At 38.0% G+C, this 16,949-nt stretch overlaps 1 protein-coding gene across 1 annotated transcript in view; it reads left to right on the top strand.

The window, feature by feature from the left end:
* The first annotated feature begins 2,456 nt into the window (after positions 1 to 2,456).
* Positions 2,457 to 16,949, top strand: part of nsmfb (NMDA receptor synaptonuclear signaling and neuronal migration factor b) — a 66,579-nt gene continuing 52,086 nt past the window's right edge. The window contains exons 1-2 of the mRNA XM_055224171.1: positions 2,457 to 2,748; positions 16,605 to 16,666. Of these exons, the coding sequence (XP_055080146.1) occupies positions 2,678 to 2,748; positions 16,605 to 16,666 (133 nt within the window). The 5' untranslated portion in view covers positions 2,457 to 2,677. The remainder of the gene's footprint in view (positions 2,749 to 16,604; positions 16,667 to 16,949) is intronic.

The following is a 16,949-nucleotide window of genomic DNA, read 5'->3' as shown; positions in this document are numbered from 1 at the left end:
ACACAACAACAAAACAAGGAGCAATTCTTATGACCTTCGAGTTGATCATCCACTGCTCGAACCCCTGAACCACTGTCGTTCCATGTTCTGTTTCACAGCTCACCACTGCTTCCTGTATTTTTGTACTTTTTTTCACTTCACCACAAACTGCCACACAAACTGCCACATAACTGATGTTGAACTATGATAAATATTTAGCATACGCACTATCCCACCCCACCAAGTAGTACTGTAATTACAAAAAAACATGAAAATCTGTTATATGCACTTTAACAGATTCACTACTTTATATTGTAATTCTTAACATCAGACTTAATCGTAAATCAATAGTCGTATCACACCTACACTTCACTGTTTACCTCATTAAAATCACATTCGAGTGTTTGGTCTTTGGGATTACTTTTGGAATAGACATTACTCTCATGTGAATAGATTGATGATTAAAAAAAAAAAAAAAAAAGGTGCGCTTGATTCCCGCCATCGCCTTGAGACGTTTTCGTGTTTGGATGCTAAATAAAAGATGCAGCCCCGGGCTTATAACTGCAAACAAGACTCATATATTATTCATGTGGCACAAATGAAAGTTACTCGGACAAATCAGCTGCCAGGTGCGTGACAGACGGATGGCAGTTTGTTATTGGGAGATTTGCAATTGCATGGGGGATTATGATGTAACAAGATTGGGACCTGATCAGACATGAACATTACAGTACTAGAATGAATTGTTATGTAGTTTAATCTTTGTTATTTTTGTTAGAGATATGATAATACCAGGCCCCGGATAAGCAGAAGAATTCACTGATTGATTTTTATTATGGACGTTTATCATCATGGTATGAGGACAGCATTATCAATTCAGTGACTGTTTGATGTTTAAAACATCTTCAAAATGGACTCTTGTGAGCTCTAAGCCATGTTTTGATGTTCTTACCTCCTCAAAAACATACCTGGAGTTGTGGTTTGTTTCATTCACACATCTGAGTAATCCTGCATTATTAGTTTTCCTAGATCTCCAAAGCTCTGTTCCACCTCGTGATGTCAAGTTTAAAGCTATATTTTACATTTTATTTGGTCGATATTGGCAATTTTAGGTCAAAAATTATCCAAATGATTCTAGTGAAGGTGTATGGAGTTTAAAAACACAGCGGAGCGCTTCCTTTATTACAACATGACATCATAAAGTGGAAGAAATCAACCTAAATATGCAGGGTTTGTGTGTTAAACGTGTGAATGACACAAAACACAACTTCAAGTATGTTTTTAATGAGGAAACAGCATTATAACATAGATCAGAAAATGGCGTAGTATGGGCCCTTTAAAGACACGATGACTTCATACATTTGTCAGAACATATTTCTGCAGATTCAATGAGCGAAGCACTAAACTCTGTTAATCTGATGTGAGGGAAATGTAATTTTATCCAAAATTATGGGTGACCAATGAGCTCCTTTGTTTATCATTTCACATGCATCACTGAAATAAACTAATCTGATTGCACAGCCATGTATGAGCCTGGCTCGAGGTGCAGTGGAAAGAGCAGGGACCAGACTGATATTGTTTCTGTAAAGTATCTACACTACACTACTAGCACTATGTACTACTTTAAACTTGTATTTCCATGTACTAATGCCACTCTTAATCACGCCTGAATACCAGTAAAATGCAGACACAGAATATAAGACGAGACGTTGTTGCTCAGACTCAAGGACAGGACTGTGAGTTTCTGTTGCCCTCCCATTGCGTGGGAGCTCACGGAGGCAATGCTCTGGTGACCAGAAGAGGCTCCTCCTTAACGTACACACACACACACACACACACACACCAATACACACTATGAAACTGTAAACATACACACCTAAGGATCCTATTTTTTCCGTACAGCCTGTTGCTTCATTCTCTTGGTCCTCTTGAAACATATACCAGAAACACATATTTTTACACTTTGAATAGTAATAATATATACAAAATAAATAAATAAATAATAATAAAATAAAATAAATAAATAAATAAAAAATAAATCTTTACTTTGTGTTTCAGACTCTTGGTTGTCTTTGACACATACACCATAAAGAAACATTTTTACACTTACACTAATAATAATAATAATAATAAATAAATAAATAAATAAATATATAATACAGAGGTAATTCTTTACTTTTTATTCAAATTTAGATTTTTAACTTTTGTAGCCTACAATTTATTTATTTATTTTTTTTCCATAAACACAATTTCTTTATTTCATTTCACTGTTGTTTGAGCCTACTCTCTCCATCTTCTTTCTTTTCTTCCCTGATAATGAGCAATGTATCCCCACCTCCTGTGACAAACACCTTCCCCTAAAACCACGCACGCTCCTTTTCATCTTTACGCCCACTCCCAGGACCCCGCCCCTTTTCCCTTATTTGGTCCTTGTTTCCTTCGAGGGCGCTTGAGACGCTCGTGTAGCGGGAGACAGCTGCTCACACTCGGGCTGAACTCGTCCTCGCTGCCTCCGCTGTAGTGTCCACTCCACGGAGCTATGCCGTTCACCGTGACGACCAGCGCGACGTGATCCGACACGCGCCAAACGTGGATTAACGTGCACGGACTTTGTTGAACGATTTAATGACTTATTTTTCGTGCGTGGTTTGCGAATAGCGAAAAAAAGTGGCATGTTGTTGTTCACTCGTCGTGGGTCATGGGAACTGCGGTATCCAAAAGGAAGAATTTGAGGAGCGACGCAATTTCTTCCGTGACAGCAAAAGTTCGGTAAGTCTACGATAATAACAAATTACAAATGTCTCTAAAAATGGGTTTTATTTGAGTTTATTTGGCTGTGTATTAATTGGAGAGAGACTAATTGGTTTTCTGTGGGTTTCTGCAGAGTTCACGCTTTTTAGAAAAAAAATAAACAAAAAATAAAAATGACTTGGCTGCGCGGAGTGATATGAGTTTGAAGACTGAACTTTTATTTATAATTTAGCCAGAATCTTGCCCTATTTTCTGGCAAAAGTCCCGCATTTGTCAGTTTATTTCTGAATATTGTGATCTCCTGTAACTTGAAGTCAGTTTTTCAGAATTATTGACGTTTTTAATTAATTTTTTTTTAACCAATTCTACATTTTTTAATCTGCTAGACCCGTGGATCCAATTCTTGTTTAGTACTTGCTTTGCTGAAGGCTGTTTCTGATATAGTTCATATGTGTAAATTGGTTTCTCTTTTTTGAGCACTTTTTACTATTCTAAATAAATAATAATTAGTTTTGAATTATTAATGTCTATGGCAAGGGTCCTATAACCTTTCATCATTATAAAACCCATAGATATTTTATGTAATTTCAAAATATTACCAAATTGCCATTTACTCTGCTTTTCATGAAGTCCACCCTTCCACCCTCTTTTGGTGGCTATTAGTTTTCAGTTTTATTTATTTATTATTGATTTGTTTGTTTGCTCTGAATTCTACCTGGTTAAGTTTTGGCTTTATTTAGTACTAATTAACAAGCCCCTAAATACTCCCTTAAGTACTTTATTCACTAACATACATACTGCCCAGGTAATTACATAAAAACTATGGACATTGTAATTTTTTTTGCACAATTTATATTCATTTTATTGTGTGATTCGTGGATGCTAGTCACGAACTGAAGTGGACATTGGTGCAGTGTGCGCACACGGTGTTCTCACATAATTCTGACCTAACCTCACCTCTTTAGGATTCAGTGTTCCTTTGTTCTGATAATTTAGAATTTATACCAGTACAAACGGCTCCTTTTCACCAATTTCTTCCTCGCCGTCAGGGAATATTGTGTATATATGCAAGAATACAGGTGTGATAAAATAATTCCACCAAAATATTCCCAATGCAGTTGAATGCAAGTGAATGATTATAAGCTCTAGAAAAGTACTTTTTAAAATATTACAACTAATCCAGAAATAAACCTATATGTACTTTTTTATGCTGATGTTTTGCTTTTCTTTCCCATGCATTTGGACAGGGTAGTGAAGTGTGAAATTGGGTGCACTTGGCATTCTGTCAGAACTAAGACGACATTATCTCAGTTGGCAGAGTGTTCGTCCACTGATCTGAAGCAACCCACATTGCCTCCAGTGTCTGTGTACACTGGTGTATGAATGTGTGTGTGAATGTGTCTTGAAGTTGGAAAAGCGCTGTTTAAAACTGTGACCAACTAGCAAAATTTTAATATCAAGTAAACTGTTAATAATAAAAACAATGCTGTATCTTTTACTCAAACCGTAGCTCATACATAGAAACTTCAACCAAACATGCAAAACATATTAAACACATTTCTGTCTAAATATCTATCTACATCTATATTCAGTTTTGTTATTAATGTCTCCCACCACTAGCTTAGTAATCAGGCATAAAAGGACTCAATAGGCAAGTTAACCTAACCACCCAGCAGTCATATGTGAGATTAAAGCAACAGCATGTAACTTTCTGGAGGTGGTACATCACCCACAGGCTTCCACAAAAATAGAAAGTTAAAACCATACTTTAGAACATTCTTTGATAAGTTATATGTCATACTGTGGAATAGTAAAGCAGAGGAACAGCATTCACATGAAACAAGCACTCTGAGGCCCTTCTCCAGCCCAAATGAGAGTCAGGTTTGTGGAGATGCAAGCCTGTTCGCAGTAACAACACATGTGAAATAAAACATCTAAAATTGAAAAAAAAAAAGTTTTGATTTTGTATCTTTTTTGGCCAAAGAAGTTGTATTACAGGGGTTTAAAATGGAAATATTTCATATTTGAAGTAATAATAATAATAATAATAATGCATTTTATGTATAAGCGTCTTTCAAAACACCCAAGGACACTGAACAAGGTAAAATTAGATAAAAAACATACAAATACAATAAAACATGACAAAAACTGATTGATTAAAAATGTGTTATTGGTTAGAAGAGATAGGACAGTCTGAACAGGTGAGTTTTGAGTCTGGATTTGAAGAGTGGAAGAGAGTCTAAGGTGCGGAGATCAGGAGGGAGAGAGTTCCAGAGCTGGGGGGCAGAGCGGCTGAAAACCCTGTTCCCCATGGTCACAAGTAAAGAGGTTTATGTTACAATCCCTTCTTTAACTCACCAAAGCAAACGTAAAATGACCAGGACCAAATCATTTCCTTGTGTTATATGAATGAATAAGCTATTCACATGATTTGGTGTGATTTTGTGCTCCTACCTCTGTGGAATGGCGAGCGCTGACATTTCCCACACATGCGTTAGTCCCTGAAGGTCTCATGTCACGGTGCATTCACAGACTCTGGGCTTTAGGTTGAGTAATGTCTGGGAGCTCGCCCACACAGTGACCTCAGAGATAAGATCAGCACACACAGTTATGTAGGGTCCATCTTATTGGTCAATATATCTTAATCGGTTATTTTTATTGCTTACAAAGGTTAAAGATGACACCAACAGGCCAGGTTACAGGTAAAATCTATGTAGAGGCGAGTCAGCTCACAATAAGAATACATGTTTGGTTTTTTTTTGTTTTTTTTGTTTTGTTTTTTTAACAGTAAAAGCACCTGTAATCGAGTAAATACAAATAGTTTAATGCCATGCCGTTAATACTGTGGAACATTACAGACAGAGCAGTTACTTATCCATGGAGACAACATGAGACAGGATGGCAAAAAAGTTACATAGTGCAACTTTAAAGACAATAGCACTATTTTCAGGCATAATAAAAGAGCCACAGTTTGACATTAAACATGTTTCTCCACAAAAACAAGTAACACTACCAAGACAAGTTACAGGTCACATCTGCGCCATCATGTTTTTAAGGAAAATTATGTGTTTCGTCAGCACCTTTAAGCTGTTGAGAGTTTTCTTGAAAATGCATGTACTTTTGCTGAGGGTGAACACGCTGTAGTTATAATTTATCCACCATGTTTTTTCAGGGAGCACTTTCACACTTCTCCCTCCATAAATCACTTCTTGAGCCGTAGACAGCACCATGGACAGCGGCCAGAACTGGGACAGCCTCGTATGGGTTTTCTGTTTGACAAGCACTTCAGAGGTGCACTGTAGAACTGACTCCTGCTAGTCTCCATGACATTAAACTTGTGTTGCTTGTTTTTATCCAGTTACAGGTGTTTTAATTGCTTGTCTTTAAAAGCATGGATTCTTACTGTGAGTGGAGTCACCTCTTCACAGAAATATAATCTTTTGAGTCTTGAAAATTACACTTTTTCGTTTCCAATCTATATCTGGGTTTCAAGATTCTAAATGGCTTGGCTCCTGACAGCTTGAAGGACTTTGTGAGCTATAGCATCTCTGCATGACTGTATAATACCTTTCTGTCACTCCACCTTTGGACAATGGACTTTTTCAGTAAACACAGTAGAAACTTACTGCCGAACTCCATAAAGCCATGTGTCACGATCAAAGGTTTTAAGATTGAACTCAAAAAGAACTTAAATAGCACCCAAAACTGTAAGCACTCATCTTCTACCAATGTTCCATCGGTTCTGGTTCTGTATGTGTAATTGTTTGCCTCTGTGTGCAGAGGTTTGGGCGTTTTTAATGCTTGTATACTTGTATATTTTGTGTTTCGACCTGCTGTCACTTGTTTGTGTTTTTTATTCAAATGTTTGTGGGCTGTTCTTTTCCAGGGGGGACTGCAAATGTAAATGAGCCCAAAGCTAACTGGTACAATGCATCAAATGGCAACATTTGTCTTCTAATTGTATATAGTCCCTTTTTAAATAAATAGATAATAATAATCTAATCTATATCTTGTGTTGGTGGCATAGATAAGTTGATATATAAGGTCAACTAAACCAGGACTAAGCCAAGGTAAAACTGAAACCAATTGAAACTCGGCTCAGAACAGAGCTCTTTAAAATCAAGACTAAATCTGGTCTAAAACAGATTAAAAATGGTAAATCGAACACAGGTTACACTGAAATATGAATTTTGGGGGTTTTATGGTGACTTTAAATGCTAAGTGAACAATATGATTATAGTTGTATTGAACATTTGTAAGAAACATTAAATCCAAAATTTGTTTCACCTGGAGTTAAGACCTCTACACACAACCTAGAAAATTGAAAAAAATGTCTATTCAAATTTATTTTGTCTTACTAAAAGTGAATCAAAAGGTTTTTCACGCTTAGCTTCCTGAACATAAACAATACAGGCTTTTAATCACTAACATTTAATACATCAGATTACATCAAAGTTCTTCCTCCCAAGTCTGAACTCTGCTCCAAACCACATGCTTTTCCTGGACCTTCTTCCTTTGTTTTGCTTTCAGTAAAGACTCATTTCCCAACCCTAACTTTTTGTGTGAAAACCTGACCCCAAACCTGCCCCTGCTTTGTCCAGCAACTACACACAGTTTCCATTCCTCCCTCTACTCCGGTGTCACCTTTAATATTTCAGCCACATAAAGCCACCTCTGAGGGACCAGCTGGCACTGCACTCTGGAGCTCTGGTGTTTTCCACATCAGAGAAAATGTCATTTGTTTATATATTTCCCAGTAGAGTGCAGACAGGATACCAGCCGCCCTTGTGTAGTGATTAGTTGATTCCTAGTTGATTCCTAGTGATAATTGTACACTCTAGTGACTTAAAGCTGTGCATACAAAATCATTGGCAAGATATGTTTTTCTTTAAAGGAAACTTAAACTGAACTGTAAGAGCTTTTAAGCATGTTGTAGTGGCTTCCCCTCATCATTTACCCTCTCGAAGTTATATTCAGAATGATCCATGCCTGTTCAAGTAATCTTTATTCTCCTGCATTTGAGGCGCCTTTGGTCAGAAAATGATATACAGTCACCAATCGCTCTGTAATTACTTCGTTCTCAGGTTGTTGTTTTTTTCTTTCTTCAGCCTTGCATAAAATTCATATTGGCACAAATGGAAAAAAAGCTGCGCGCTACCCTGAACTAAAGCTATCCATAGTTTTACCAGAAAAGGTCAGGCAGTTTTGAGTGAGAAGTCAGTAGACAGTATTGCAATTTATAATGAAGAAATGTAAAAAAAAACAACAACAATTAAACAATTTAACAAAATCACAAAACTATAATATTATTTGAACTGTGTAACATCTGGTGCATCTGGTCCATCACTTGCTTATCTCCTTGTTAGTGCTCTGCATAAAAAAAAAAGTATCTACAAGCGCATGACACCACCAGGCTGAGTCACAGGTCCGGTCTGTGGAGAGGCAAGCCCACTTTAAGAATGCATGTGTTTCAAGGTATTTTTGAGCAATAAAACCACCTGTAATTGAATAAATGCAAGATATAAGTTAATACTGTAAACTGTAACATTCCAAATATTATCTCCATGGAAGCAGACAGGTAACAGGTTCTCTTGGAAAAGTACATTTTGCACATTTAACCCCAGCTGAAAATAATGTCTCTATTATTAGACAGATTACACAGACATAAGACTGCATGGTAATATAAAAGAAAGTAATATGATTTATGTTGACAATCACATTCTATTGTCTAAATAAAGAGCTTTTTTTTTTAAATTATTGTGGTGTTAGAATTCGTGTTCAGGATCTAGTCTATTCCTTTATATCGAAATTAAGTTTGAAATTTTTGACACTGTAACCACACCACTTTGACATCACATCTTCAAATCATCTTATTGTATCCATTTTCACTCTATTTTTAACTTTCTCGACTGAGCAAAGCCTAGTGTTGCCTCTAGAGACGCCCATTCATTATCGCTAAATTCCAATAACGTCCGTCCAGATGCGTCTCTTATAAAATCATATCAACTCAATATCTCCCAGACCGCCCCGCCTCTCCTCACCTCGCCTGAACCTGAGTCATCTGTGACGCACTTTTCCAGTTAAACCCACAGATGAACTGAGCCCCCCCGTGGGATTATGGGTAATTGGTCTCCTCACTGCCCCTGTGTTGTCAGCGGAGTGTAGCGTGTCTCTTAATGAAGTCACCGGTTGTTCCGACCGCCACACTATGGCAGTGGGGGCAGATAAGACGGATAATGACTTAAAGACTACAGATACTGGATAGGTGTTATATAACGGGGTTTCAATAATCATATATAATTTACATTTAATAGTGAAATAATATGTTATACAGGCAAATGGGTGTCTTGCTCATTGGCACAAAGACAGTATCCCCATAAGGAAATGTGGCCCCTGCATTTGACCGATCCTTTAATGCCATCGGAACAGAGCGCTCAGGGAAACGTCTCCAAAAGCGAGAGTTCTAGCCATCTCAGTGCATGCTATAGCGAGAATTGAACTACCAACTTTAAGGTTAGCTGGGAATGTCTCACATTGTGGTTGTGAAGAGGGTAAAAGTAGAGGGTAATTGATATGTGCTCACATTTTGTCCTTGGGCAATACAACTTTTGTATCTATAACAGTGGTTCTTAACCTGGGTTCGATCGAACCCTAGGGGTCCTGCGTAAAGACACAGCCCTGATTTTCAGACGCTGTGAGCAGGAACAGGAGGATCAGGAGGATGTAACTTTCGCCCGTCCCTCCTGACCCTCTAAAAAGCTTGTCTGTAGATGTATAATGAAAATCCTGAGAGGAAATCGCCACAGAAATCTATTTGATGTAGTAACAAGTTTATTATATCTGTGATAGATCTGCTCTTGTCTCCGCAATGACGTATCACGTATAACACATCAGACACGTCGCCCAAAAGTAGAGCCACAAGCGAGTGAAAATGAGCCAAAACAAAAGTCTGTGGAGAGCTTTTTAACAAAGGGGAAAAGGCCAACTGAGGAGCCAGAAGAGGAGACTACTACCTCCAAGAAAAAGGAAGTTAAATTTAAGAGACAATACCAGGAGTCCTACTTAAATCTGGGTTTGTCGCTACAGGTGATTCTCACGTGCAGAGTCCGCTCTGCGTAACATGCGGAAAAAACAAATAAAGCAATGAAACCTTCAAAACTGCTTTGGCACATGGAGAATAAGTACCTTGGATTAAAAGATAAGCCTTTAGAGTTTTTTGAAAGAAACTGTGGAGCAGACTAGACATAGTCACACTGCGGGTGTCATTGTCTCTCATCTCCTCGATGGGTCCACCTCATCCCAAAGACACAAGTGCAGGGCTCCCTCTGATGCAGCGGTTTGGTGAGTTGTATTTTTTATGCACTTAACTTATTTTTGGCATATTTTTCTGCCACGTGTCGAAGGCTCATCCATGAAAATAAAACCTACATTATTCCGTTGCATTATTATTATAATTATATACTATGTTATCTTCATTTTAGATGTCAAAAAGTATTTGCGGCTCCCAGTGTTTTATTTTCTGTGAAAACTGGGTCCAAATGGCTCTTTGCGTGTTAAAGGCCGACCCTGTAGTGTGATGGAAATTAGGTGATGGGTGTGTGTTAAAATGTTAAAAATAATAAATAGCATAAATACAATAAGTTCATTATTGAAATACATAAGGTTAAAAATTTAAATAATTTCAGTGTGGTAGAATTAAAAAAGGTCAAGTCTTTGTAAAAAGGTATATATGTAATTTGTTGTGAGTTCATGCATTTTATTGGTTTTATTCTTTGAACACAGTGATGTTAATGCACGATTCATTTTGTGCACCAGTAAAACATCCATATGTCTTCAATTTAAAAAAACAAAACAAAGTTCAATAAAAAAGGGTTCGGTGAATGTGCATATGACACCGGTGGGGTTCAGTACCTCCAACAAGGTTAAGAACCACTGATCTATAATGATGGGTGCTGACTGGCAGTGGCAGCATGCAGGCTTGGCCAACTTTACATATTTTTCTATTTTAGTCACCGTGGGAACACTACTATTTCCAAAGGGGCATTTAGGCGTTTAGGAGTTGGAACAATGTTAAAATAAACAAAAGAAGATCTTACGTCCTGTGAATGCTATGCTAATAGATTCATGCATTGGTTGTGAACCCAATTTGACCCATAGATCTCGCTGATGGCTTCTGGACTCTGGTGATAGTTTATGGACTTAAAAACTGTGCAGGAGAAGTCCGGATTAATAAAACAAGCGTGAATGAAACAAGGACACAACAGATACGTGCTTTATGAGAAGACACCAAGCTTAAAAAAAGTCAAATTTGCATAATATGTGTCTTTAAACATTTCTGTGAAATTGCACATTGAGGGACTGTGTTTACTCAGAACAGCAGGTCAAAACAGCATCACTTTTACACCCCTATATGAAGACACGCCCTGCTAATGCTTACACCAGAGGCAGGGGTGAGTTCAGAGTGAACTATAATGAACTGTTGCTGGTCCTAGAAAGGGCACCAGTCCTTTGCAGCTGATCCTGTTAGAGTGATGTGTCCTGGGGCAGAATGGTGCTCACATAGCTCCTATAGGAATACACAGAAACACTGAAAACAACCCACTCTGTAAGCACCAGCAAACACATGGCACCAGACCAGAGAGTGTCCTGTACTCACTTCAGAGGCACAGTCTGTTCAAATGCAACACAAAAAATGCAAAAAACATACAAGCAATAATGTTGACTAGAGATACATGACTTACATTTTAAACATGGCAATTAGATTTGAGATTTATGTTTAATAAATTCTGTATTAATATTTCTGTATTTTGCTCACATAAATGTAAGAAAAGAATGTATTACAAGTTTTTCATCAGGTTATCTTTTCACATAAAAATAAACAATTTTATGTGTAAAAATGGCAGACATTTAAAACAGAAACATGGAGGCAGATTTAAACTTCTTGCTTCATTTTGTTGTCATATTTGATACTAAAAATATACAGAGGGGATTTTGGATGTCTACCTAAATATTAAAATTTTGGCTCATTATTTGGAACTAAAACTTTAATCAATCAGACTTGGAATTGGATATCAAAAAGTCCTTCTTGTTGTCAAAATCTTATTAAGTACCAGTTTGGAAAGTTTAGTGTTTGTAGGCCATGTAAACACAACAAAACAATTAAAAAACAGGATTACTCTTAATCTTTAAACAACAATTTAAAACACATTTTGAATTCTGTAAAATTGTTAAATAACTCCACATGAAACTCATATGAATCAAAATTTTTGGGAATGACTAGAGCAGGGGTCTGCAACGGTTTGTAGGCTAAAAGTCGTTCTGAAAGATAACATGGCCCAAGATCATTAAGACATTTAAAAAACAGTAAAAGAACTTTAAAAATCTATCTTTCTCATCTTCCTCCTTGAGAACACTTGCAATCATACAGCACCTATTTACATAAACGTTCACTGCTAGCATTGAACATTTATGTAAATTTGGCTGAACACATTCTGTACTGTACAGGAGACACGGCATGTCCCTTAGTCGATCAGGACGCAGAACACAATACTCTGAAAAGCATGCAAATTTGCACAAAAAAATATCTGCGAAACAGTGAGACCGCAAAAGGTGAACCGCGATATAGTGAGGGACCACTGTAAAACTGTAGGATGGTTGGAAGTGATACACAGATACACAGTCCTGGCTTCCATCATAGTTGCCAATATACTCCTCAGTCCTCCATTTCCCCTCCTCTTTAGCTTATTATCATACTTTTTTCTTTTTGCTCTCCTCCCTGCCTCCCTTCATCTATTTCGGTCTTATAAACACATCTCCTGTCAGTGCCTCCCTCTCCTCTTCCTCCCCCTACACTTGTGTCACATGCCAGAAAACATGCAATCCATGCGGAAAAAAAAAAAAAAAAAAAAAAAAAAAAATTCCCAAAGCGTAAAGTGTAGCTAGTGGCATCACATGATCTCAGATCTATATTTAATCTACTCAAATCTCCCAAACAGTAGTGGGAGCAGGGTGGTGTGGCTGCTCTGGAGAGTCAGTTATAGGGCTGCAGTCTTCATTGCAATTGAACTGAAATTGCATTTGAACAGCTGCAATGAGGAAATCGCAAAGGCTGCAGTTTTTTTAGTACCATAATTTCTTCCTCAAACAACAAAATATTTGGTCTTATTCTGCTTTAAAAAACTGCTAACCCTATAGTTTAGATCTTTACAAACATGTTTCATATTTGTGACACTCCCAATTAGACATCAGTACAAACAACATGGTGAAGTCATTCCACAAATTTAGTTTTTAATTTATTCATTTTAATTAAATTCCTGTGAATCATTTTGGAGCATTCATTTAACACTGGGTTGCTTCCATTGACTATATAAATAAGTGGACATCACCCATAGTGTTTGGCTCCAGTCAGATGAAGCTTGTTGAGGCTAGCGGTCATAGGGGCTAATTTGGAGCTGAGTTCCATGTTTGGAATTTTGACCGCAAGGATCATAGCAACCAAAGAGCCAATCCAGAGTGAACCTGTTGAAGGTAACGCAAATTCTCGCCCGCAAAATACCAGAATCATGTATAATGGGCCAATGTGAACATGTCTGACAGAAGCAGTTATGGAGAGAGGGGCAGCAGTTTTCCAGTGTAAAGTGAATTGGAGAGTCAATGGAGCCGGAAGTGCACCCATGCTCTCTTCCTATTTTTAACGCGTCGGCTAGCAGGTTAGCTTTGTCCATTTATATATATACTGTACAGTCTATGGTTGGTTCAAGCCGGAGCTGCATGAAACTTGTTGAAAAAAGCAAAACTTAATATAAACAGAAATTTATACCACTTGTACAAGCCACGTTTTTACAACTTGAGGCAGGTTGTGTCAAAAAAGTAGTAGTCGTATTAGATCCATTAGTTACCAAATTACCAAATGGAATATTATACGTATTTGGCATTGTATTTTGTTTTGTGTCTTCCATCTCCTCCAGATCACTCGACTGTCTCAGCACCAGCAGTTATTATTACCCTGCCTTATATCGCAGCTACATTGTCCTATATCTAATCTCATCTCCCCCTCTCTGTGCAGATCAAGTAGAGTGAGATGTTTTCCTCCTCTCTTCCTCTCTTCCTCCCTCTCCGCCTCTCTCGTTCACCCGCTCACGTATAGAGGCTATAGTGGGTGGGGGGAGGGTTGATGGTTTGGGTTCACGGGGCGAGCTGCACGTGCCGACTCATATTTAATTACTCTGAGTGTTATGGCGTATACGAGATGAGAGGAGGAGAGAGAGAGAGAGGAGAGAGGGAGCAGAGGAGGAGGAGGAAAGGAGGCAGATGTAGGCTAAAGCAAGAACAGAGCAATTACATTTCTCCGCAGTCCCCTTGAGGAAGTGAAAGAGAGAGAGGAGGAGAAAAGGGAAAAGGGAAAAGGAAGAGAGACGGTGAAATAGAGGGGGTGAGAGAGGGGGAGCGAGAAAAAGGAGGTGGGGGAGGGATAAGGAGAGGGAGAGAACGTAAAGAGAGAGCGAAAGAGAGAGAACTTAATTAAGGAGAAGGGGAAAGAGAAAGGGGGACAGAAGAAGAGATGATAAGAGGATAAAAGAGAGGAGGAGAGGGAGAAGAGAACAGAAAAAGGCAAAAGAGGGGTGAAAGGGGGAGAGAGAAACTAGTGAGGGTGGGAAGAGAGAGGTAAGGGAGACATCAGAATAAATAGAAGGGAAGGGGGGGAAAGAAAATGGGAGAGAAAATGGAGAAGAGAAAGAAAGAGAAGAGGGAAGAGAGGCAAAAAAGGGGGAGAAAGAGAAAAGAAAGACATGGATGGAGACAGACAGGAAGAGAGAGGGGAGGGAGAAAAGGTTAAAGGTAGAGAAAAAAAGAAAATGATAGAAACAAGGAGAGAAAAATAGACAGGAGAGAAGAGAAGGAGCTAGAAAAGAAAAAAAAAATGGAAAAGAGAGGAAGAGGAGAAGGAGAGGTAGAAAAAGAACGTGCGTGCCTCATCTATAGTGTCCCTTGTTCTTTCTATAGAATATATATGAGTGCGTAGGAGTGTCAGCAGGTTAACTCAGGCTGACTATAAAACTAGATTTCCAACAGCAAATAACCACAGGATTAGTACACAATAATGTACTATGATATTATTGTTGCCATTCTAAACACACATGTACATACAGTTGAAACCGGTACATACACTATATAAAAAAACAGGACAAATTTAGTCTGATTTCATGTTAAACGGTGAGAAAAAAGCGTATGTGTCTTAAGTCAATTAGGTCAACTGTCTTCAAAGTCAGACGTTTACATATATTACATTAGTATTTGGTGCCATTCCCATTAAACTGTATGACTTTGGTCAAATATTTTAGATATCCTTCCTCAAGCTTCTCACAATAGTTTACAGGAGTTTTGGCCCATTCCTCCTGACAAGACTTTGAGGTGAAGACAACTTTCACCTCCGCAATATCTCTCGCCTCCGTCCCTCTCTCACTCCTCACACCTCTGCCATACTTGTTCACAGTCTTGTCACCTCCCGGATTGACTACTGTAACTCCCTCCTCTATGGCCTCCCCAACAAATCCCTCCAGAAACTGCAGCTTCTCCAAAACTCCGCAGCCCACATCATCACCAGAACCCCATCTTAACACCACATCACCCCCCCATCTTCATGATGCCATCTATTTTGTGAACTGCACCAACTCCTCACGCAACAAAACAACCCCACAACATGATGCTGCCACTCCTGTATTTCACAGTTGGGGTGGTGTTCTCAGGCTTGCAAGCTTCTCCCTTTTTCCTCCAAATGTAGCGATGCTCATTATGGCCAAACAGTTAAATTTTTGTTTGATCAGACCACAGGACCTGTTTCCAAAAATTAAGGTCTTTGTCGCCGTGTGCATTTGCAAACTGTAATCTGTAAACTTCTGGTTTAACTGTAGCTATAGTAGGATTAATTGCAGATTAATCGCAATCAAATCAAAATTGCGATTTGAATGGTAATATTTTTATTGAAATAATAGTACTGTTACTTACTTGAGTTTTGGTTGCACTTCTTCACTTTTGTCTACAAGTGAAAAAAACTTATGAAATGATTTGTACATTTTGCTCCGTCAGATATGATTTAGTTTTCTCATTTTTGGAAATGTTTTGTCCTTCAAATGACTCTTTCTTGAGTAATTTCTTGTACTGCTACTTTACACTTCTAGTTGATTAATAATATGTTGAAGTAACATTATACTTGAGTAATTTTTTTGGCAACTCTACCCACATCTGGATCTAAATCAAGACTAAACAATGACTGATATTATTCTTTATATAGTGCCAGGTGTGTATTAAATGATGAGTTACGAGACTGAAAATTTTTCTCCTTGCTCAAAAAGCCCCAAAGAGTCCCTGAAATGTGTTTTGGAGATCATTGAATTTATTTTAAAATCAATTCTGCATCTTGAGCTTAGATTTTTCCGCACATCCATAACTTTTCTTCAGTCCCCAGGCTTTCAGACACAAAATCATATTTGTGTGATTAGCCCCTTCATACTGTGCTTATGTAATACAATACAGACATTCAGTACAAAAAACTACCAAACCTAACTGTTTGTTACTTAAAAAACAAGTCAAAACTTAAAATGGTCTTAGTGTAGTGTAACAGGAAGACAGCTAAACTGTGGAACCTTATTGGCAAAACAATAAGATAATTATATTAAAGGTACAGTGACCTTCCACCAAGTTATGTAATGCACCAGTCTAATAAGTCCGTGACAAATGTTTTACCAATCTGCTTCTTCTTATGTATAGTGTAATATTTAAAAAAAATCTAATAGAAAGAAAAGAAATGCCAGAGAACCGTTCCGTAGATCCACTTGTTTGACTTCAACTTTTTGTTTTGTGTTTTGTCTCCACAGAGCAGCCAGAGCCTTCAGCGAGTACCTGTCCACCACCGGCCCTGAGAACCACAACGGAGCACGTAAGAAACTTTACTTTACTTTGGGGGTTAGGGGTTAAAATCACACTCTTATTTCATTCAAGGACACAACATTGTGTCTTTGGGCAAGACACCTGTTTTAACTGTGTGTGTTTGGGTGTGTTATGTTTGCACAGAATGACAGTCACAACCTCTTCACTTAAATTAATATAGGCCATTAATATTGTCATTGCTTACAGTATACATGTTCATACATTTAATTATTATGTTATTTTCTCACTATGCAAAATATACTATACATTTTTTGCCATATTGCTCAGTCCTA

Source organism: Periophthalmus magnuspinnatus, chromosome 9, assembly GCF_009829125.3.
Source record: "Periophthalmus magnuspinnatus isolate fPerMag1 chromosome 9, fPerMag1.2.pri, whole genome shotgun sequence".
Taxonomy (NCBI): domain Eukaryota; kingdom Metazoa; phylum Chordata; class Actinopteri; order Gobiiformes; family Gobiidae; genus Periophthalmus; species Periophthalmus magnuspinnatus.
This window is presented reverse-complemented; position numbering and strand designations above follow the sequence as displayed.